The sequence below is a fragment of the Labrus bergylta genome, chromosome 6, assembly GCF_963930695.1.
Source record: "Labrus bergylta chromosome 6, fLabBer1.1, whole genome shotgun sequence".
Lineage (NCBI taxonomy): Eukaryota > Metazoa > Chordata > Actinopteri > Labriformes > Labridae > Labrus > Labrus bergylta.
This window is the reverse complement of record NC_089200.1, coordinates 32,560,770-32,579,815: the sequence shown is the minus strand read 5'-3', so window position 1 is coordinate 32,579,815 and position 19,046 is coordinate 32,560,770. Positions and strand designations below refer to the sequence as shown.

The 19,046-nt window shown below is 42.1% G+C and overlaps 1 protein-coding gene across 1 annotated transcript; it reads right to left on the bottom strand.

Annotated features, from left to right (window-relative positions):
• Positions 1-318: 318 nt before the first annotated feature.
• On the bottom strand, positions 319-11,896 carry rad54l (RAD54 like). Its single transcript, XM_020655941.3, has 19 exons — positions 11,662-11,896; positions 11,498-11,581; positions 9,127-9,237; positions 8,988-9,048; positions 8,757-8,892; positions 8,493-8,562; positions 7,277-7,565; positions 7,071-7,195; positions 6,837-6,987; positions 6,625-6,751; positions 6,052-6,126; positions 4,992-5,122; positions 4,646-4,756; positions 3,130-3,253; positions 2,445-2,523; positions 2,194-2,373; positions 1,711-1,874; positions 661-849; positions 319-421 (listed from the first exon to the last, which is right to left on the bottom strand). The coding sequence occupies exons 1-19, from the start codon at positions 11,662-11,664 to the stop codon at positions 397-399; spliced, it is 2,235 nt and encodes a 744-aa protein (XP_020511597.1). The 5' UTR covers positions 11,665-11,896; the 3' UTR covers positions 319-396.
• Between the last annotated feature and the right edge of the window lie 7,150 nt (positions 11,897-19,046).

Here is a 19,046-nt window from a genome sequence, read left to right as displayed (position 1 = left end):
CCGAGCGTTTCTTTTCTGAGCGGCAGCGTCTTTTATTAATTGTTTTCAATGAGTAGACAGCGTTTGCATCAGAATCTGCTCTGAGCTTTGGAATTGAAAATCTTTCAACTTTTCAGAAAGGCGCTGTTGATGTCACCGGCGCTCTTTTCTAAATGTTTGATATTCCCTGTAGTTTTGTCTCTAACAGATCATGTCTTGTCCCCTCATCCTCCTCGCTCCGTGTCTGATCAGGAAATAAACGATCTCTTATCTAAAACATGCAGTAAAAAGTAACGGAACAGTGTCACTCATACAGCACCCGATGTCAGCAGACTGTCGTCATGGAGATGGACATGCAGTGCTTTTATTCTCAGATCACAAACACTTCAGAGTTCAGTCAGCGCTTTTCTGCACAGATCAAAAGGCTGGAAAGAGGCGGGGCCTAAAGGGACAAACTAAAATGAGATTATTCCTCGTTAAAACAAATGAATGCATCAATTACTTTAATATTTATCGAGCTTTCTGACTCGTCTGTATTCGTGGTTAATTAGGAATTTCTGATGAATACATGGTCAAAGATTCTTCTTTATTTTTTTCTGTTTTTTAATAAAAGACCAACAAATAAATATCAGTATATACAGTCCACATGGTGCAGCGTTTCCTTCCTGCTATGAAACACACTTTTGGTCCTCGTGAGATCGCTGGTGGAAGACGAAGGACACAGCAGCGTCCCAGGAGGCCTTCAGCACCTGGTCCCTCAGGCCCTTCTTGTCGAAGCAATGGTTCCACTGGGAAAGGTTGCTGGTACAGTCAGAGTCTTCTGCAGGAGGACGAACCTCCCTGCCGTTCACGCAGCGCCGACAGCGAAATCTATCAACACCACAAGAGGGAGGTGGAGAAAATGTTTCAAAACATTACAGGGTGATAAAATGAAGACCTTCATTGGCACATATTAAAACAGCATGTCGAGAACATGCTACTCTAATGCAGAGATCACTTAAATCCTATTATTAAACACCCGTCTGTTCCTGCAGGGGGCGCTGGAGTCCCATCGATGGCGGTCTCCATGCTGGAAATGCTGTCTCAGTCTAACTTTCAGTCAACCTAACGACAGGCTGAGAGCTGGAGCTGAGGCAGGTTTTAAACCTCCTGACAAACCGTTACACCACGCCCACCTGTCAATCAGGTCAGCTACACGCCTCATTGTGAATAACTCTTATCCTTCATCAAATCAAAACTGATGAGTCATCAAAACATTCACCCCCCCGTACAGTGTGTGTCCATCGAGACATGAGCTAATCACACCTATTTGTTGTTTTTAACCAGGCTGTAAACATGTTAATCTCTGCTGTAAAAACAGGCTTTTCAGAATGGGTGTGTATGTGACTTCCTGTGTTCCTGCAGCCAGCCTCTAGTGGACACTCCAGGAACTGCAGGATTTTACACTTCAGCATCAGCTTCATTTTTCAACACAGAAGGTTGCTGCTTACACCAGAGCTGCTCTATACGTAGAATATTAGGCAGATTGAGCAGCAAAAATAACAGAAAGTATTTTCTTCTGGGTAACTGGTAGCCAGAAGTACAAAGTCTGTAGTCCTCGTGGCAACGGAATCTGACCTTGACCCTTTGCTAGAGGTCATCCCCTGACTCTCTCCTCCCAACATGTCCTGACTCTCTTCAAATGTTCTCTCTAAATTAAATTTGTTTTTGAAAAGGAGTATTTTCTTTTACTTGTCATGTGTGTCACTGGTGGTCTCCTCATTGAGAGTGAAGAGTTCTCGGAGTTCTCCAAGAGAGAAGTGTCGCTCCACGTCCTGCTCCTCATCCACCACACAGCTGCTCAGCGCCTTCTTATGGGCCTGCCTCTGCAGGATCTTTTCCTCAATAGTTCCCGTCTGACACACACACACACACACACACACACACACACACACACACACACACACACACACACACACACACACACACACACACACACACACACACACACACACACACACACACACACACACACACACACACACACACACACACACACACACACACACACACACACACACACACACACACACACACACACACACACACACACACACACACACACACACACACACACACACACACACAACACACACACATCAAACACTGCAGCTTTGAAAATGACAAACAGTGATTTATGTTTGTTCTGCATCTAATGAGACGTGTTGCACTGACAGAGAGCAGCCTGTAGATGTAGCAGGTCTTCTTCTGGCCGTCTCTCCACACACGGGCCATCGCCTGCTCGTCATTGGCTGGGTTCCAGTCAGGATCAAACATGACCAGGCGGTTAGCACCAATCAGATTCAGGCCACATCCACCCGCCTTACTGCTCAGCATAAAGATGAACTCTGGGTTCTGAGAAATAGAAGGATGGATTAAGATGCTGTTTTAAGATCCCTGCAGAGTGAAAACAGTTTCAGACTCACAGAAGGACAGTTGAATTTCTCCACAATCTTAGCCCTTTTCTTGATGGACATCGTGCCATCCAGTCGAACATAGAGGTATCTGAGGAAGAACAAGAGGAGAGGGATTGCTCATTACAACAGTGATACACAAATACTCAAAGGGTGGTTTCCAAAAGTGCACTGATCACGATGTCTCCAGTCGATTGAGACTTCAGATTTTTACCAGGTCTCACCTGCAGATACTGAATTTAGCCCATTTTGATTTTCTTAGTTACAGGAGATGTTCTTATTCTCACTCAAACTAATGTCTACTGGAACATTTTGAGCGTCAAACCTTTTATTTCCTTGATTCTTGTTTTATTTCTATGCCATAATCTAAGCATGTGTTTTTGTCTTTGTAAATTAAAATTTACAGATTATTAAACTATTAAAGGTTGAGTCAGTCTGTAAACACAACATTCAAACTGGGCCCCTCCTCCTCCTCCTCATCTCCCCCTGAAGCTCACCCTCCCTGCAGGACGTAGTGTTTATGTTTACTGCTTGTAGCTACACATTGAACAGCTTGTTAGCGCGAGGCTGAGGTCTGTTCAGAATCAGATTTATTTGTGAGGATCAGCTGGTCAACGGCCACGGGCTGAACTGGCTGAATATCTTGATGGTTTCCTGTCTGTAGCAGATCAATCTTCAGTGGTTTCATAAAGCTCACCTTCTAGACCGGCACAGCTTTTCAAAGAGGTCCAGTGTTTGAGTGTAGTTGGAGACGAGCACCACCTTGTCACTACTCGTACTCCTGGTCATCGCCAAGATGTAGTCAAGAACCAGCATCTTCCCTGAAATACAGAAACGTTCATTTAGTTAGTTATAAAGATTTAAAACATTGTTCAGTTCATAACAAAGAGATGCAGAACAACATGCTGAACACGACTCTGAAGTGTGTGATGAGTTGCAAACAGATAATATTCAGTTCAGCAAAATTAACTTCTGGTCCACCTGATGAGTAGAATTCAAATATTCAGTCTCATTTTCACTCAGGGTTTGGTCTCCACCATCTACTATAGATGAGCATTAGGTCCATCAGTTGTACCAACAGCTGCCTGCTGCTGCCGGGAACAATGTTAAAGAGAGTGGAAATGTAAATACTATAAAAGGCACCAACGAGAAAACACCAGAGTTGGTGATAATTCTTTAAAGGCTCGCCTCGATGAAGGACAGGAGGAAGAGATGCAAAGTTAACAACCCTGCACTATTGAACAAAAAGTTCAATCTGTGAACAACATAAGAAACCAGCCTGACGTGCTGCAGCTGAGCCGTTTATTTGCTACTGAGCCTGAAACGTGGTTTTAGCTGTGAAGGACGAGTGATTTATCAGGACTGAAATATGCTGTATGAGGAGAATGAATCTGCTAAAATGGAAATCAAGATTTTTTTCCCTGAGAGTTGAGATCCCTATTCCCATCCATAATTATTTTTTATTCAACAAAAAACTTGATTGCACTCAAATAAAAACACACCTAGAGCTGTGATGTCGGAATCATGGCCTAGGCTACGGCCTGATTAAATTAGATGCATGTTTTGGTTTACACTATGTTGTGAGTGTGACTGTAACATGTATAGCAGCTAGGGGTACAAATCATTAAACCTGTGAGTGCAGCTGGTACTGAGTGCAGCTGGTACTGAGTGCAGCTGGTACTGAGTGCAGCTGGTTCTGAGTGCAGCTGGTTCTGAGTGCAGCTGGTTCTGAGTGCAGCTGGTTCTGAGTGCATATATGTAGGAGTCGAGATCATGATTTATTTTATGATTAATCATGAAGCCCTGATGCTGTAGCACAAACAGTTTTAATTTAATTTAATTTAAAGTTCTTGTGAGGGACATTAGGGTTGTGTTGATTTTGGCGCCCCCCTGTGGACAAAGCAGTACATCTGATCTCCTCACTAACCTCCCTTACATGTGTAAGTAATGTTTCAGTCGTGCTTCAGCACGGCACAGAGCAGCAGGGCTGAGTGCGAGAGCACCCTTATTCAGACAGACCTGTAATGTCCCACCCACAGACAGAATCAATTACTTCCTAAATCCCAAATTACCTAATCTCAACCTGATCTAATGTTGATGCTACATGAAGTTCCAATTTGAAGACATTCATGAGGAATCCAGGTCTCATAACCTCCCTGAAGTCTGATTAAACTGCGTTGGTGTAGAGAGGTAGTCAGCTGATGTGTTCTTACCAGAGAGCTGAGGCTCCACAGCTTTAGTGCTGTAGCCCGGTGGAAACAGATCCAGCGCCCCCTCGAAGCCTTCCTCACCGGCCACACACTTCTCATGGATCAGGGCAGGATCTGGGACACAGAACAGCAGTTATTACTTCTTTAAGAGGCGGATACTCTTAAGGCATCATGGATACAAACATCTCGTTAACACATGAGCCACTATTTCTGCTTTCCTATAAACTCGTCTCACATTGTAGCTTTTTAAAAATCAACTTTTAAAACTGCTTCTGAGAGAAGAGCCTTTCCGTTGATCACATTTGAAGATGAAACATTTCCCAGTGTTTCATCTGGTGGGAGCACTTACGATTGCAAAGCTTCTTGAGCGATGTGATGGAGGACAGGGAGGAGACACTGATCTTTCCCTCTTGTATAGTCTCGATGGGTTTGGCCTGTCTCAGGAAGCGTTTATACAACTCAGTCTGCAGAGGAGTCAGCCTGCAAGGGAAACAGTTAAAAAACAAACTTACTGCTACTATTAGAATGATATACACTGTTTCCCACACATAGAGGACTTGGACGGGCCGTGTGAAAACCGAAGCGTCTCATGCCTTGTTTTTGAGTATGTGCACAACCGACGCTACAAACCCCCGCAGGATACAAAAGCAGGGTTCACACTCTTTTCCAGGACATCTTCAGCGATGATCAAGCTGGTATGACAGTCCGTGATCGTGCGACACCAATATTAAGTGTAGTCTTTAACAAGGCTAATCACACCCACTGTGAGTTTCCGCTACAAAGATTAATCATTTAATATCATGTTACGGTCCATTTTTTACCCTTAACAACGCAGTTTTTATCATTTGAAGAGACAATTTTTCTGTCATTTTCCAGGTGTTTTCCAGTACTGGAAAATTAGTCAACTGTTTTCCAGGTTTTCCAGGACAAGTGGGAACCCTGAAAAGGCTGATGTCATGTGTTCGAGTAGTTAAAATCAAGTTTACTCAGGGCTTTAGGGCCTGATTCCAAAACACATAGACGATTAAATACTACCCAGGTCGCACAAACAGCAAACAGCGTCTCTTTTCACCGTCCCTGGTTGTGTCTTTAAATGTTACACTACCCAGTCATTTTGGAAAAAAAAAAAAAATTCTGTTAAAATCAGCCTCATTGCAAATGATGTCTAATTCACAAACAGTAAAAACCGTCTGCTGAGAGGCAGTGGTAACGCGCTGCAGGATTCATAAGAGAAACTTTTCAGTGGTCAGGAAAACTACTCTACCTCTTTAAAATAAAGTTCCAGTATTAGAAAGTTTGTAGACATGACTTTGTTATTATTAATATGCTGTTGCAATCCATGAATCACACATAGCTCAGGATGATCGTTGTGAAGCACGTTAATGTCCCACATTAAATTATCAACATACCTGCAGCACACGACCTGCTCAATCTTCACAGGGAGATATTTGGACAAGATGTCAGATGTTCTCCGTATCAAACACCTGTGAACACAGAGGGCCGTTAGTGTTTAAGAAGGAAAGAATCAACTTCATTAATACAATAAAGGGGAAAAAAAGGGAGTTAAACCAAAAGTTTTCAAAGATGTTTCATGCTCTCTCTCTCTCTCTCTCAAAGGCACAAAAAGACTAACAATAAATCTTTATAAAAAAAAAAGATGTTTCATGTTCATTCATGTTAAAAAAAGAGAAAGAGAGAAAAGGATCAAACATTTGAGGACAGGTTTTAGTGCTGCACCAAAAGCACAAAAAAACCACAATAACTGCTTTAAGCCATTATTCATTTATCGTAGACATTAAGAACTAGAGCCAGACCGATTAATCACCCAGCCAATAATAACGGCCGATATTAGCATATGCAGTATCAGTATCTGCTAATTTATCTCAGATATCCCCCGGTATCAGCCCGGTAAAGAAAAAGGGTAAAAGAGTGGAAAAGAGTGGAAATACTTAAGATATGAAAGAGCCAGAGTGTGAGCTCACCTGTTGACAATGCTGATGAGCTCTTTGAGTTTCTCCTCTCCTGTCTGTCGGTCTTTATCAGAAGCATCTGCATCACGCCCTTTGAGGATTGGAAGCTCAAAGCGTTTCTTAAACTCCTGGGCGGTGCCTGGTTCAAATTAAAGGAAGGGCATGAGAGCAGCAGAAACCCCTCATGGTGGTTCACCTGTTCTGGTTTGTGTGAGACTGCATACCAAGGATCCCGGCGTTAACAAAGTGGACCAGGCTGAAGTACTCCAGCAGGTCGTTCTGAATGGGCGTGCCTGAAATCAGCACTCTCCTCTGGGCACTCATGGCGTTCAGAGCCTGGTACGTCTGGTTGTCGGAGTTTTTCAGCCGATGTCCCTGCAGAGCACACGGCAGATGCTACAAACACAAGTGGACAACCCTTTTGGAAGCTCTCGTGGTTAGTGCGTGATATTAAATACCTCGTCACAGATGACCAGTCCCACTTTGCCTTTGTGCAGAACGTGAGCGTGCAGCCGAAATGTTTCATATGAAATTATCAATATCGGGGTGGGTGCTCTCAAACCATACTGAGACATGAAGTTCACTAGAAATCACAGAGAAGAACCTGTTACTAAGCAGGGAACTACTAAACGTGTTAAATCATCATCATCGTTAACTAACTGACCTAGCTGTCTATCAATCTCATCCTTTGAACCTCCGTCGATGGCCACTGGTGTCACACGTCCTCCCAACCACTTTCCCACTTCGTTGTACCAGTTGCGTACCAGACTGGAGGGTGAAACCACAATGACCTTATCTATCTCCGGTTTGAAGTCGGGGCTTTGGCGTAGCAGGGTCCACATGAGGGTGATGCACTGCAGGGTCTTCCCCAGGCCCATCTCGTCGGCCATGATGCAGCCATACGACTCAGCGATGCGTCTGCCCGTCACACACTCCCACAGGAACTTCACCCCCTCAAAAAAATCAAAGACAGTCAAGGTGTGAAAAAGAAGCTTCAGCCGCTGCACAAATGAAGGTCGGTGCTCTCAGAGAAGGAGATCAGACGCTCAAACGACTCAATGGACTCCTCTTAGAAAGAATCTACAGAAAGTCCTGAAGCACAAGAATCACTTCAGGCAAATTATTTTGGTGCAAAGGACGAACGTTCCGACGCAACATGTCTTTCTCAGAGTCAAAACCTCTTGATCTTTTGATTCTGAGGAACCAAGCGGCAACCTCTGGTTTTGAAAAATAGAGTTTAAAATCCTGCAGTTCCTGGAGTGTCCACTAGAGTCTGGCTGCAGAAGCACAGGAAGTCACATACACACCTATTCTAAAAAGCCTGTTTTTACAGCAGAGAGTAACATGTTTACAGCCTGGTTCAAAAAAACAAATAGGTGTGATTAGCTCATGTCTGGATGGACACACACTGTACGGGGGGGGTGAATGTTTTGATGACTCATCAGTTTTGATTTGATGAAGGATAAGAGTTATTCACAATAAGGCGTGTAGCTGACCTGATTGACAGGTGGGCGCGGTGTAACAGTTTGTCAGGAGGTTTAAAACCCGCCTCAGCTCCAGCTCTCAGCCTGTCGTTAGGTTGACTGAAAGTTAGACTGAGACAGCATTTCCAGCATGGAGACCACCATCGATGGGACTCTAGCAACCCCTGCAGGAACAGATGGGCGACGTCACTCAGGCTTCATCTGTTAATATTTACAGTCTGTGATCGGGACGTTAATCCATTTCACCAAAATAAATTAGCCTGAAGTGATTCTTGTGCTTCAGGACTTTCTTTGGGTTCTTTCTGAGAGGAGTCCATTGAGTCAGTGTTTGAACGTCGACTGTGGAGAAGAGCTGCTTGAGAAAAAGAAAAGAAGAAGACTGAATCTTTTGTTTACCTCTCTCTGATGCGGTCGGAGAACTTTTCCCAGAACTGGATCCACAACAACATGGACAGGTAGTTTATCTCTGGGCGGGACAAAGAAGAATCTCGTTAACGTTGTTTTTATCACAATGAAAAAAAAAAAAAACACACCAAGCACTAATCTAGCAATAAAGGCTTTCAAACATTAGGCGCACACTATGAGCAATGCATGCTCTAACTAACATGCCATCATGTCAAAGAGGGAATGGAGGATCGGTCTTGTGTGTCTTCAACCTACTTGTCAGCTTTGATGAGGTCATGTGCACTCAGGGTTGGAGGCTCATAAAGAACGAGAGCATCTTCTGCAAAGGGATCATGAAGGGATTTTCTTACTCCTGCACGCTTCAGACCAAGCGCCCTGATTCCCAATGCGCCTGAATCACCGAGAGAGAGAGAGAGAGAGAGAACATCTCTACCTTTCTGTATTTAGACTCGTGAACAAGCAGCCAAAGAAACCAGAACATGTTACCTGTGTAGTTCTGAATAGGGATCTTAAACGGCTTGGAGAGGATACTTCGAATAAACGCTTCCTGTAAGAAATGATTTGAAACAGTCAGGCCTGGTTGTGACATCACAGTGCGTTGTAGAAATGTTGTGATGTCACTCACATGTTGGTCACCGTCCAGACACGAAGGCCGGTTGTTCAGTTGTGTGAGCGACTTTCTGAAGGGAGAAATGTGGCTCTCTCTTATCTCGTTGGCGCTTTTTCTTTTTCTCTCCTGCAAAACAAGCATGAGAAACTTTTATCATTCCAACCACACTAACGCACACACATACACTGACACATGTACGCACACGCCCGCCAATAAGGGTAGAAAAAGGGGGGAAGCCCTTTTCGCCCGGAGCCAAGCTGCATGAGGGGCCCATGAAAATTAGCAAAAATATAACCCATCCTAAATTTAAGCAATACTCAACCTTTCTTACCAACACAAAAATACACACCTCATCGTCCCTTTCTAAATAAGATTAACCTTTTTGTTTGTGATGTTAAGGTCATGGGGGGCCCACTGAACTTAAAGAGACCGGTAATGCTGGACTTTGTGTACCAGGATCTGCATGACAATAAGGACGGTAGAAAACAAAGAAGGATATGGCATTTGAACTTGTTGGCAAAAGCTGATGGGATCTGATTGGATCCAGGCCGTGGTTAACCACCGCTACTGGTCCAATACGTGTGCTCTAAAATGACTACATGGCCCCTTCAGTCTGCCTTTCAGGGGCCCAGACATTTATTTGGGCAGGCATACACACCCCAACTACAACATCCATCATGTGTTTTCACTTCTTTATAAACAAGTGGCTTCACAACACGGTCTTAAATGTAAGGTAAAGACCACTGAGGCACAATAGTAATGTTTGATAATGACGATGACAATTATTTTTTAGGATGGTCTTGATGCTGATTGAACTCTAAGGAACAGTTGTCAATGTTGTGCTCTCCCTCTGGTCACTTCCTTTCAGCACCTGAGCTCTGTCTCTGGTCACTTCCTGTCAGCACCTGAGCTCTGTCTCTGGTCACTTCCTTTCAGCACCTGAGCTCTGTCTCTGGTCACTTCCTTTCAGCACCTGAGCTCTGTCTCTGGTCACTTCCTGTCAGCACCTGAGCTCTGTCTCTGGTCACTTCCTGTCAGCACCTGAGCTCTGTCTCTGGTCACTTCCTTTCAGCACCTGAGCTCTGTCTCTGGTCACTTCCTTTCAGCACCTGAGCTCTGTCTCTGGTCACTTCCTGTCAGCACCTGAGCTCTGTCTCTGGTCACTTCCTGTCAGCACCTGAGCTCTGTCTCTGGTCACTTCCTGTCAGCACCTGTGCTCTGTCTCTGGTCACTTCCTTTCAGCACCTGAGCTCTGTCTCTGGTCACTTCCTGTCAGCACCTGAGCTCTGTCTCTGGTCACTTCCTGTCAGCACCTGTGCTCTGCTTCTGGTCACTTCCTGTCAGCACCTGAGCTCTGTCTCTGGTCACTTCCTGTCAGCACCTGTGCTCTGCTTCTGGTCACTTCCTGTCAGCACCTGAGCTCTGTCTCTGGTCACTTCCTGTCAGCAGCTGTGCGTCCGATCAGACTTAAAGCTGTTTGTTTGCAATTCCTGACGTTTTTTCTTCCTCTCTAGACCCCTGTTTGAGTTGTTTTATTCATCTCTTTGGATAAAAGCGTCTGATAAGTGAATTGTAGAATGTCAAAGCTACAAAATCATGGCAAATATACTTTGAGTCGTTCGGGGCGCTGGTGGCACAGTGGTTAGGGCGCGCGCCCCATGTATGGAGGCTGTAGTCTCAATCGGGCGGCCCGGGTCCACATCCCACCTGTGGTCTCTTCCCTGCATGTCATCCTCCTCTCTCTCTCTCTGATTTCTGACTCTATCCACTGTCCTATCGCTCCATTAAAGGCACAAAAGCCCAAAAATAAATCTTTAAATAACAAAAATATATATATATTTTGAGTCGTAATAAAATGAAATACTGGGGAGCCCCTTAAGTATTTTAATAAATTTTGTGCACACAAGTTAGATGATAACTTGTAACAGTAAATAAATAAATAGTAAATAGACTTGAGCTTGTTTAGCTTTTGTTTTGGTCTTCTGACTACTCAAAGCTCTTTTACACCACAGGTCAACTTGAAGCACAAGTCATTATCTTGTGCACACAACATAACATCGAACTTCTGCGCAGAAGATTATTATTATTATTTCTTTGGGACTTCAGGGGCTTAAAAAATGCTTAAATCTATATAATGAGACGCTATGAAGGTTTACTCTTCTTTGAGGAATAAAGACACTTAATGTGCTCAGCTGATGTTGAACAGAGGTTTCTTATTATGTTGTCTGTTTTTGTAAATGTATTTGTTTAGTCTGATGAGCAAGAAAATAAACACCTAATAGGCAAATCTACCTCCATTGATTCAACATCAACACAGAGGAGATGTCAGCTCGACGTGTAAATGTTTCAATGAAGACTTGGGACATTATTTAGTTATTGTACTTACACTTCTACATGTCCACTCTTCGTCCTCACTGGAGTCATCCGCCTGCTTCCGTTTCGCGACCTGACTGGGAGCAAGACTCCTTCTCTGGTACAAAAGATAACCGAGTTAGATATACTTTAACATCACAAGCATTATATTAAACATGAATATGTCAGCCTGCTCACCATTGTCTCTTTTTGCTTCGAGGTGGCTTTAAAGACGAGGCTCCTCAGTTACCGTGTTACCCAGAAACAACAAGCTGCTATGACGGTTACCACTTATTACTTTTATTGTGAACTAAACTAAAAACGTCACTCATAAGGAGAAGTTCAACTCGTTACAGTTTGACATACAGCAGCAGCTACGCTCACCATCTATCCGGTTGTTATGAAATTTCGCGCTAAATGTTGAACAACACTACGGCAAGCCTGAAAGGTCAAAAGTGACTCAATTCTTCTTCTTTCCTTTTCCGATTTCTGGTAGCATTCAGCCTTCGGGGGCATTAGCACCACCTACTGTGTTGGAGTGTGGACGAACGTTACTACCTTTTAAATACCGGTAATATATGTATATAGTCGTTTAAGGGTATGTACACACACACACACACACACACACACACACACACACACACACACACACACACACACACACACACACACACACACACACACACACACACACACACACACACACACACACAAGTAGCTACTAAGATAAAGATTTAATTTGAACAGAAAGTAATCTTGGTGATTCTTAAGAGAAGGGAGAAACAGGGAGCAGTCCAGACAAAACACTTCTAATGATTTTATTGATTAATTATTTACAAAAATAGTTTCTGAATATGTTCAAGACAATACAGTACCATGACATATATGATTATAAACACCTTGTATGAGTTTGTTTACTTTAAAGACTTGACGGCTCACTGAAGAAGACGGTGTCAACACACAGCTCAAATAAAAGTCCTTTGGTAAAAGCTGGTGAGAAGTCCTGAATGAGATTTAGCTTTCTGGCAACAGGGGTCGCTAAAAGCAAACACATTTCTCTGGATAGTGCTCAAAGAGAGAGAGAGAGAGACACACAGTATGATCAGGAGTTCACTCTCAGGTTCCCCTGTAGTCCTGTGATGTACACGGTAACACATTTGAAACCTAGATGATAAGAAACTTTAAGGCCACTAAAAATGACATTGTGATTAAGTAAAAACAAATCATGTATGACCTTGAGATTGTGAAGAGGGGTTTCCTTGTTAGTTTGAGTGGTGTTGTGTATCCATGCCACGTTCAGAGTACATCGGAAATCAGGACTCTTTTCTGCTCTGGCTTTATTTTATAGGTTCAGAGTTATGTGAAGGAGACTAAAGACAATTGAATTGTTGATTAAAACAGTGGTTTTATACGAGGGCTTTCAAACAACAAAAAAATGTAATCGCGATTTGTCGCATTATTATTTTAATTAAATGTTTCAAATTCTTTATTTTGGGGCGTGGATAGCATATGAGTGGTTATGTTGAGCGCCCCATATACAGAGGCAATAGTTCTCATCGCAGCGCAGAGGGTTCAAGTCCAGCCTCGGCCCTTTGCTGCATGTCATCCCCCCCCTCTCTGCTCCCAGCATTTCCTGTCTCTCCTGTCTTAGGGCCCGATCACATAGAGACGTGTTGCCCTTGGCTCGGCCAATCCAAAAACGCCTGAGGAACAAAACAGCTGGGAGCGCTTGTGGCTGTGTGTGCATATGGGCAACCAAACAAAATAAGTCGTAAAAATTGATTAATGCAAATGTAGAGCTTGCGCTGTTGCTCCAAGACAAAGGGGAAACATAAAAAGCTTGATTTGACTGGCTGCTTGGCCAAAAGTGACATTGACGAGTGTTGCGACTCTTCAGCGTCTTAAGCTAAAAAGTTGAAAATGTTTTAACTTTTATGCACGCCCAAAAGCTGTTAGAAAAACACAGTTAGAGAAGAGAACCCGGAAAGCACGTCTCTTTGTGATGGGGCGGATAAGCTGAGAGTACTTTACTTGCTGTGTGCTTTTATTTTGAAATAAAGTAAAGCCCTTCCTGTAGAGTGAAGGTTAGGACATGAAGTTAAGCACAGAAACAGGAAGTGGTTAGGGATCCCAAACTGAAGTCAAACAGCTCAACGGAACGGTAACAAAGGTCAATGTGTGATGTCATTAGGTCAATGTGTTAATAAAAATACTGTCAACGCTAATGTTCAAAGCAAATTCAAAGGGGATGACAAAATTATTACTGATTCTTTTGAAATAGCCAATGAATTTAATAATTTTTTTGTGAATATTGGTCCTTCACTTGCAGACAAAATGTCACAGATTTCATTATCTATCTCTGGTATTAAGAGACCCTCCTCTTCCTTTGTATTATCTCCCATCACTGAGTCTGAGCTTGTGGATGTCGTTAACAAACTCAAATCAACTGCTCCAGGTAATGATGAGCTGAAATCTTCAATCTTTAAAAAATGCATTCCATACATAACCAAACCAATCCTTCATATTTTTAATCTTTCCCTTGAAACTGGTGTATTTCCCGATCAATTAAAATGGGCTAAAGTCATTCCCCTCTTCAAAGCAGATGATCCATCCCTATTTTCCAATTACAGACTGATATCTATCCTTCCGTGCTTTTCTAAAGTTCTGGAAAAACTATTCTACATCCGCTTGTTTAAATATTTTAATGACAATAATATTCTTTATACACATTAGTATGGATTCAGAGAAAAACATTCCATTTCGATGGCCCTGACCCAACTCTTTGACAACATTACTAAATCTCTTGACAATAAGGAAATCACTCTTGGTGTGTTCATTGACTTATCAAAAGCATTTGATACAGTCAACCATGATAGTCTAATGCAGAAACTTTCTCATTATGGTTTAAGTGGTACAGATCTGTTATGGTTCAAAAGTTACTTGTCAGTAAGAAAGCAATTTGCAACCTGGAATAATATTTGATCTGATTACAGTTTAATTTCTTGTAGGGTGCCAAAGGGATAGATCCTTGGTCCTTTACTCTTTCTTATTTATATTAATGATTTGTATTTGATCTCAAAGAAAGCATTTTTCATCTTGTTTGCTGATGATTCCAATATTTTTCTATCTGGTAGTGATGGGCAAAGATTGGTGTCCGAAATGAACAGTGAATTAAGTAAAGTTGACAACTGGTTTAAGGCAAACCAAATTATCACTCAATACAAAAAAAGCTCATACATTTATACCCAGAAACCTACAGACCAAATTTACTTTTCCCAATGTATATATTGCCAATAATATCTTAGAAAGGGTAACCGTTACTAAATTTCTTGGAATTCTCATAGATGAAAATCTCACCTGGAAAAATCATATAACACTTATCTCAGGCAAAATAGCAAAAAATATTGGAGTCATCAGAAGAATAATGCATCTGTTATCAAGAAAAATCCTTCTTAATTTATATTACACTATGATCTATCCATACATCTCACACTGTAACATTGTTTGGGCTAGCACCTTTAAAAGCAACCTCAACTGCATTTTTTCTCTGCAAAAACGGTGATCAATTTCTCCAACAGATTTAGCAGCTCTACTCCTTTGTTCCAGTCCCTACGAATTCTCCCCATCTTCCACCTAAACCAGTTTCAGTTATGTATTTTTGTTTTCCAATCAGTCAACAACGTACTCCCTGTCTGTTTTCAAGATATATTTCAATTCAATTCTCAAATCCATCATTACAACACAAGGTCAGCCAGCTTACTTCATTCTGCATTTTTCAGGACATCGTTTTCTCAATTCTCTATCAGATTCAGAGGACCTCATTGTTGGAACAATTTATCCAATCATATTAGAAACAGCACCAGCCTCATAAGATCCTATTTTCCTTTTCCCCCTCTTCTTTAATTTGTCTCTTTCTTGTTTTGCTTTCTTTTACACCTTATTGAGTATGTGTTCTTGTTAGCTTTATTGTTTTTGCTTGGACTACATTAATAATATGTCTCTGTGTTACATGTTTCTCTTTAGGAGGGCCACTCGACAAGCCCCTCTGGGTTTATTTGGCTCCTCCAGCACATTTCTTTTAAAATGTATAGTTTGTTAATTAACTAATCATTATGTACTGTCTGTTTTTTCCATTGATCTATTATGTTTATGTTTTTTTTGTGCAATAAATAAGCTGAGCTGTCTGAGAGTTTGTTAAAGTGAAATCAGACATTCAAAGATGCAGCAGTGTCCTTTTACAATCAGTGAATTACATCAGTGCAGTCACACTCGCTCACTGTTATCAGATTTCAAAGCAATTAACATCATTAATTTGATTTGATGATGTCAAAGGTCACATATTCTCTAAAATCCACTTCATCATGTTCCTCTAACTCTAATATGTGTCTCTAGTCCGTCTACAAACCCCCCAATGATGAGAAAAGTCCATCCTCTCCGTCTTCTGCCTGCTCCACTTTTCAGAAAATGTGTGCTCAAACAGGCCGTTTGGAGATTTTCCCTTCATGACATCACAAAGGGCAGTAGCCCCTCCCCCAGGTGGGTGACACTCCCACAGCTAGGTGTTTGTTCTGCCCTCTGAGTCTGCCTTCTTACTGTAAACCTTAGGACATGGAATGAGAAAGACCGAGACACCCAAGCCCTTCCAGAGAGGGGGCGTGGTCAGACACAGCTCATTTACATATTTAAAGGTACAGACACAGAAACAGCTTGTTCTGAGCAGGGCTGAAATAGAGGGGTTTATAGACATGATCAAATACAGGATCAGAGTGGATTTAGAACAAGAAACTTCACAAACATGTTTTGAGGAGCTCTGAGACTTATTTACACTGAAGAAGAGGAGGAGAATATGTGACCTTTAAGATGTTGGACTAAATCCTTATTCAGGCTTTACACCTTCATTGACAATATTTATGTAGAAATAAATTGCTGTTCTGTGTTAGTCCTATAGAAACCTTAAAGTCTCAATCAAAGGTGAGTCATCATGCCTCTAAACCCTCTTCAGTTGAAGTCTTGCATGCTGACTTAATGTGACTTGTTCTATTAAACATGAAAACATAAAATAAAATGAACATAATCAAAACAGGTTTAACAGGTTTAATGAACATGAAGAATAAATAAAATAATTTAAACAATAAATACTCTTATGTACAGTAAGGCAACACGATGCATGGCATCTCTTTAGAGGAGTCATGTACAGAGGAGTTTGAAGTCACCAGCAACACAAGGCCTCAGGAAGGATCTTCCTACTGATACAACGCACTTACAAATAGTTTACATTAGCTGGCAGCAAGTCTTTCTCAATGTGTCAACTTGTTTTTACCCTATAGTATCCTCATGAAAGCATCTTTCATACATGTAAGGATTCTCTTCAGGTTAGGGGGGCTGATGGTCTTAGGCCCTGTTTACACCAAGCAGTCTTTTTGGTTTGGTTCAGTATGGTTTGGTCCAGCAAACCCTGATCTTGTTTCCACAGCCAACCGTACCCTTAAGAGGAGTGTAGGCTGGATAGTGATAGTGGCATCAGCTACATAATAGCATGACATCATAGCAGTACGACACAGTGTAGCCCGGCAATAAATCCAAGGAAGAAGAACTGGGCACGGTAAACAAGGGCAACAATGGAGCCAATGGAAAAAAGCCTATAAATGACTCTATTTAAAAATGGTGCGTTTTGTGATTGTCTTTTATTACCCCTGGAAGTGACGATTCTTTCCATGAATCAACAGACAGCAGCGTGTCTGGCTCCACCCTTTAGGCTCGGCTCAGTATGCTTGTCATTTCAACACGGGCGTGTCCAGACTTTTTGGACTGGGGTGGCCCAACAGTTTGTGTGCACACACATGAATGAAGAGCGTTTATTTACCCTTTCTGTCTGCACCAATCACATCCACCTAAAATAACACAGGATAACGGCAACATGTACATCTTCTAAGCTTCGTTCTTCAAGGACTCAAAAGAATATGTTGCCCAAAGACACAATTTAAAGTATTTTAAATATTGCAAAAAAACATCAGCAAACTGAAAAGTACGAGCTGCCTGTTGCAACACAGTCTGAATAGGGGATTTCAACATAAGACCCACCTCTGGCAAGGCCAATAACCAATAATATTCAAGGGTCGTAGGGTGGCAATTGGGGTGGCCAAAACGATTTCAAGGGGGCCCCATGCCACTACAGGTCAGCCCTATGGACATGCCCCTGTTTCAACAGAAGGTTAGCAAAAAAGTAGGACAGTATGGATCACTTATTTTAGAATCATTCCCAAATTAATGCAGACTGTATCGAACCGGACTGAACTGGACCGCTTGGTGGCTCTAACAAGCTTATAAATGGGGCACTTTACCGTTTTGAGAAACATGCTAAAAGCTGTCTTCTACACAGTCAGACGAGGGGACATTCCTCCTGAATATGTCCCTTGCATCTTACGCAAATGTGACAAAGATCAGAAGATGCAAGCAGGAAAATTAGGAAGACTTTAGTGAGAAATGAGAGGCACCCATGCCCTGTGGTTGTCGGATCTTAGCACAATAGGGAAACAGTTTGCCTACAGAGGAGAAGCTATTCACCTGACAGTGACTCCATGCCATCTGTCTTCTTTACATTTATATGAACAACACGTGTGAAATCCAGAAATGAATGAAATCTACCCCGTGAGCGGATCACAAGCAGAGTCATTTTTGGTTTGTTGTGTTTAATTTGAGGAAAGGGTCACAGACCAAAGGTCCAGTTAGATGGTGTTTGGGCCCTTATTTGTGATATTTCTTTTCCTCCTATTCTCCTGGGAGTCTCTGTTTAGCTTCGAGCTGTACAACCTGCACTCGTTGTATGAAACATGAGCGGGTGTAATTGAAAGCAAATGTGAGATTGTGTGAGAGCTTGGCTGTAAGCATTCTTCAGATGATCCAGATGAACACAAAAAAAAAAAAAGTTGGACGTTTTTCAGTAAGCTGAATAGTGGGAGGCAGGACCAACTGTAGTAATAAAAATATCTGGAGGTGCTTTGTTATCCCAGTGTGATCCGTGGAAACACACTCTTCGGAGAGACATGCTGCTATGAAACAAAGTACAAGCAGGCCAAAGCCTCACATGGATATTTTTAGACTTGTTTTAAAGCAGCTGAACACAGAAGAAAGATTGAATGAATTCTGTCTTACAGCGCTTGCATGTACAAAATAAATCTTCTACTATACAATATGTGGTACTCGCTTCAGTTTACAGACAAACTGGAAACTGAAACTTCTTCTTGTCATGCAGGTTTCTCAAAGCCTCACAGCTTTGTTCTGCTGTGTTCTGTCCTTTACTAAACATGTTGTTTAGTAAAGGACAGAACACAGCAGAACAAAGCTTTCAGCACCGATACACACAGTTTCAAAGAATACTTTCAAAATGTTACCACGATGTGTGTGACCAGCTCAGTATCCTTACAACAACTGCAACATACTGTGGACATCAAGAGCCACTTTCTTCAGCCAATGCACAAAGTAGCACACCATCCAACTGATAAAGGAAGAGCTGCACACATTGCAAGTTCTGATTATTCACTGTGTGATGTAAAAGAATTGTGGAGCACATGACTTTTTGCTTT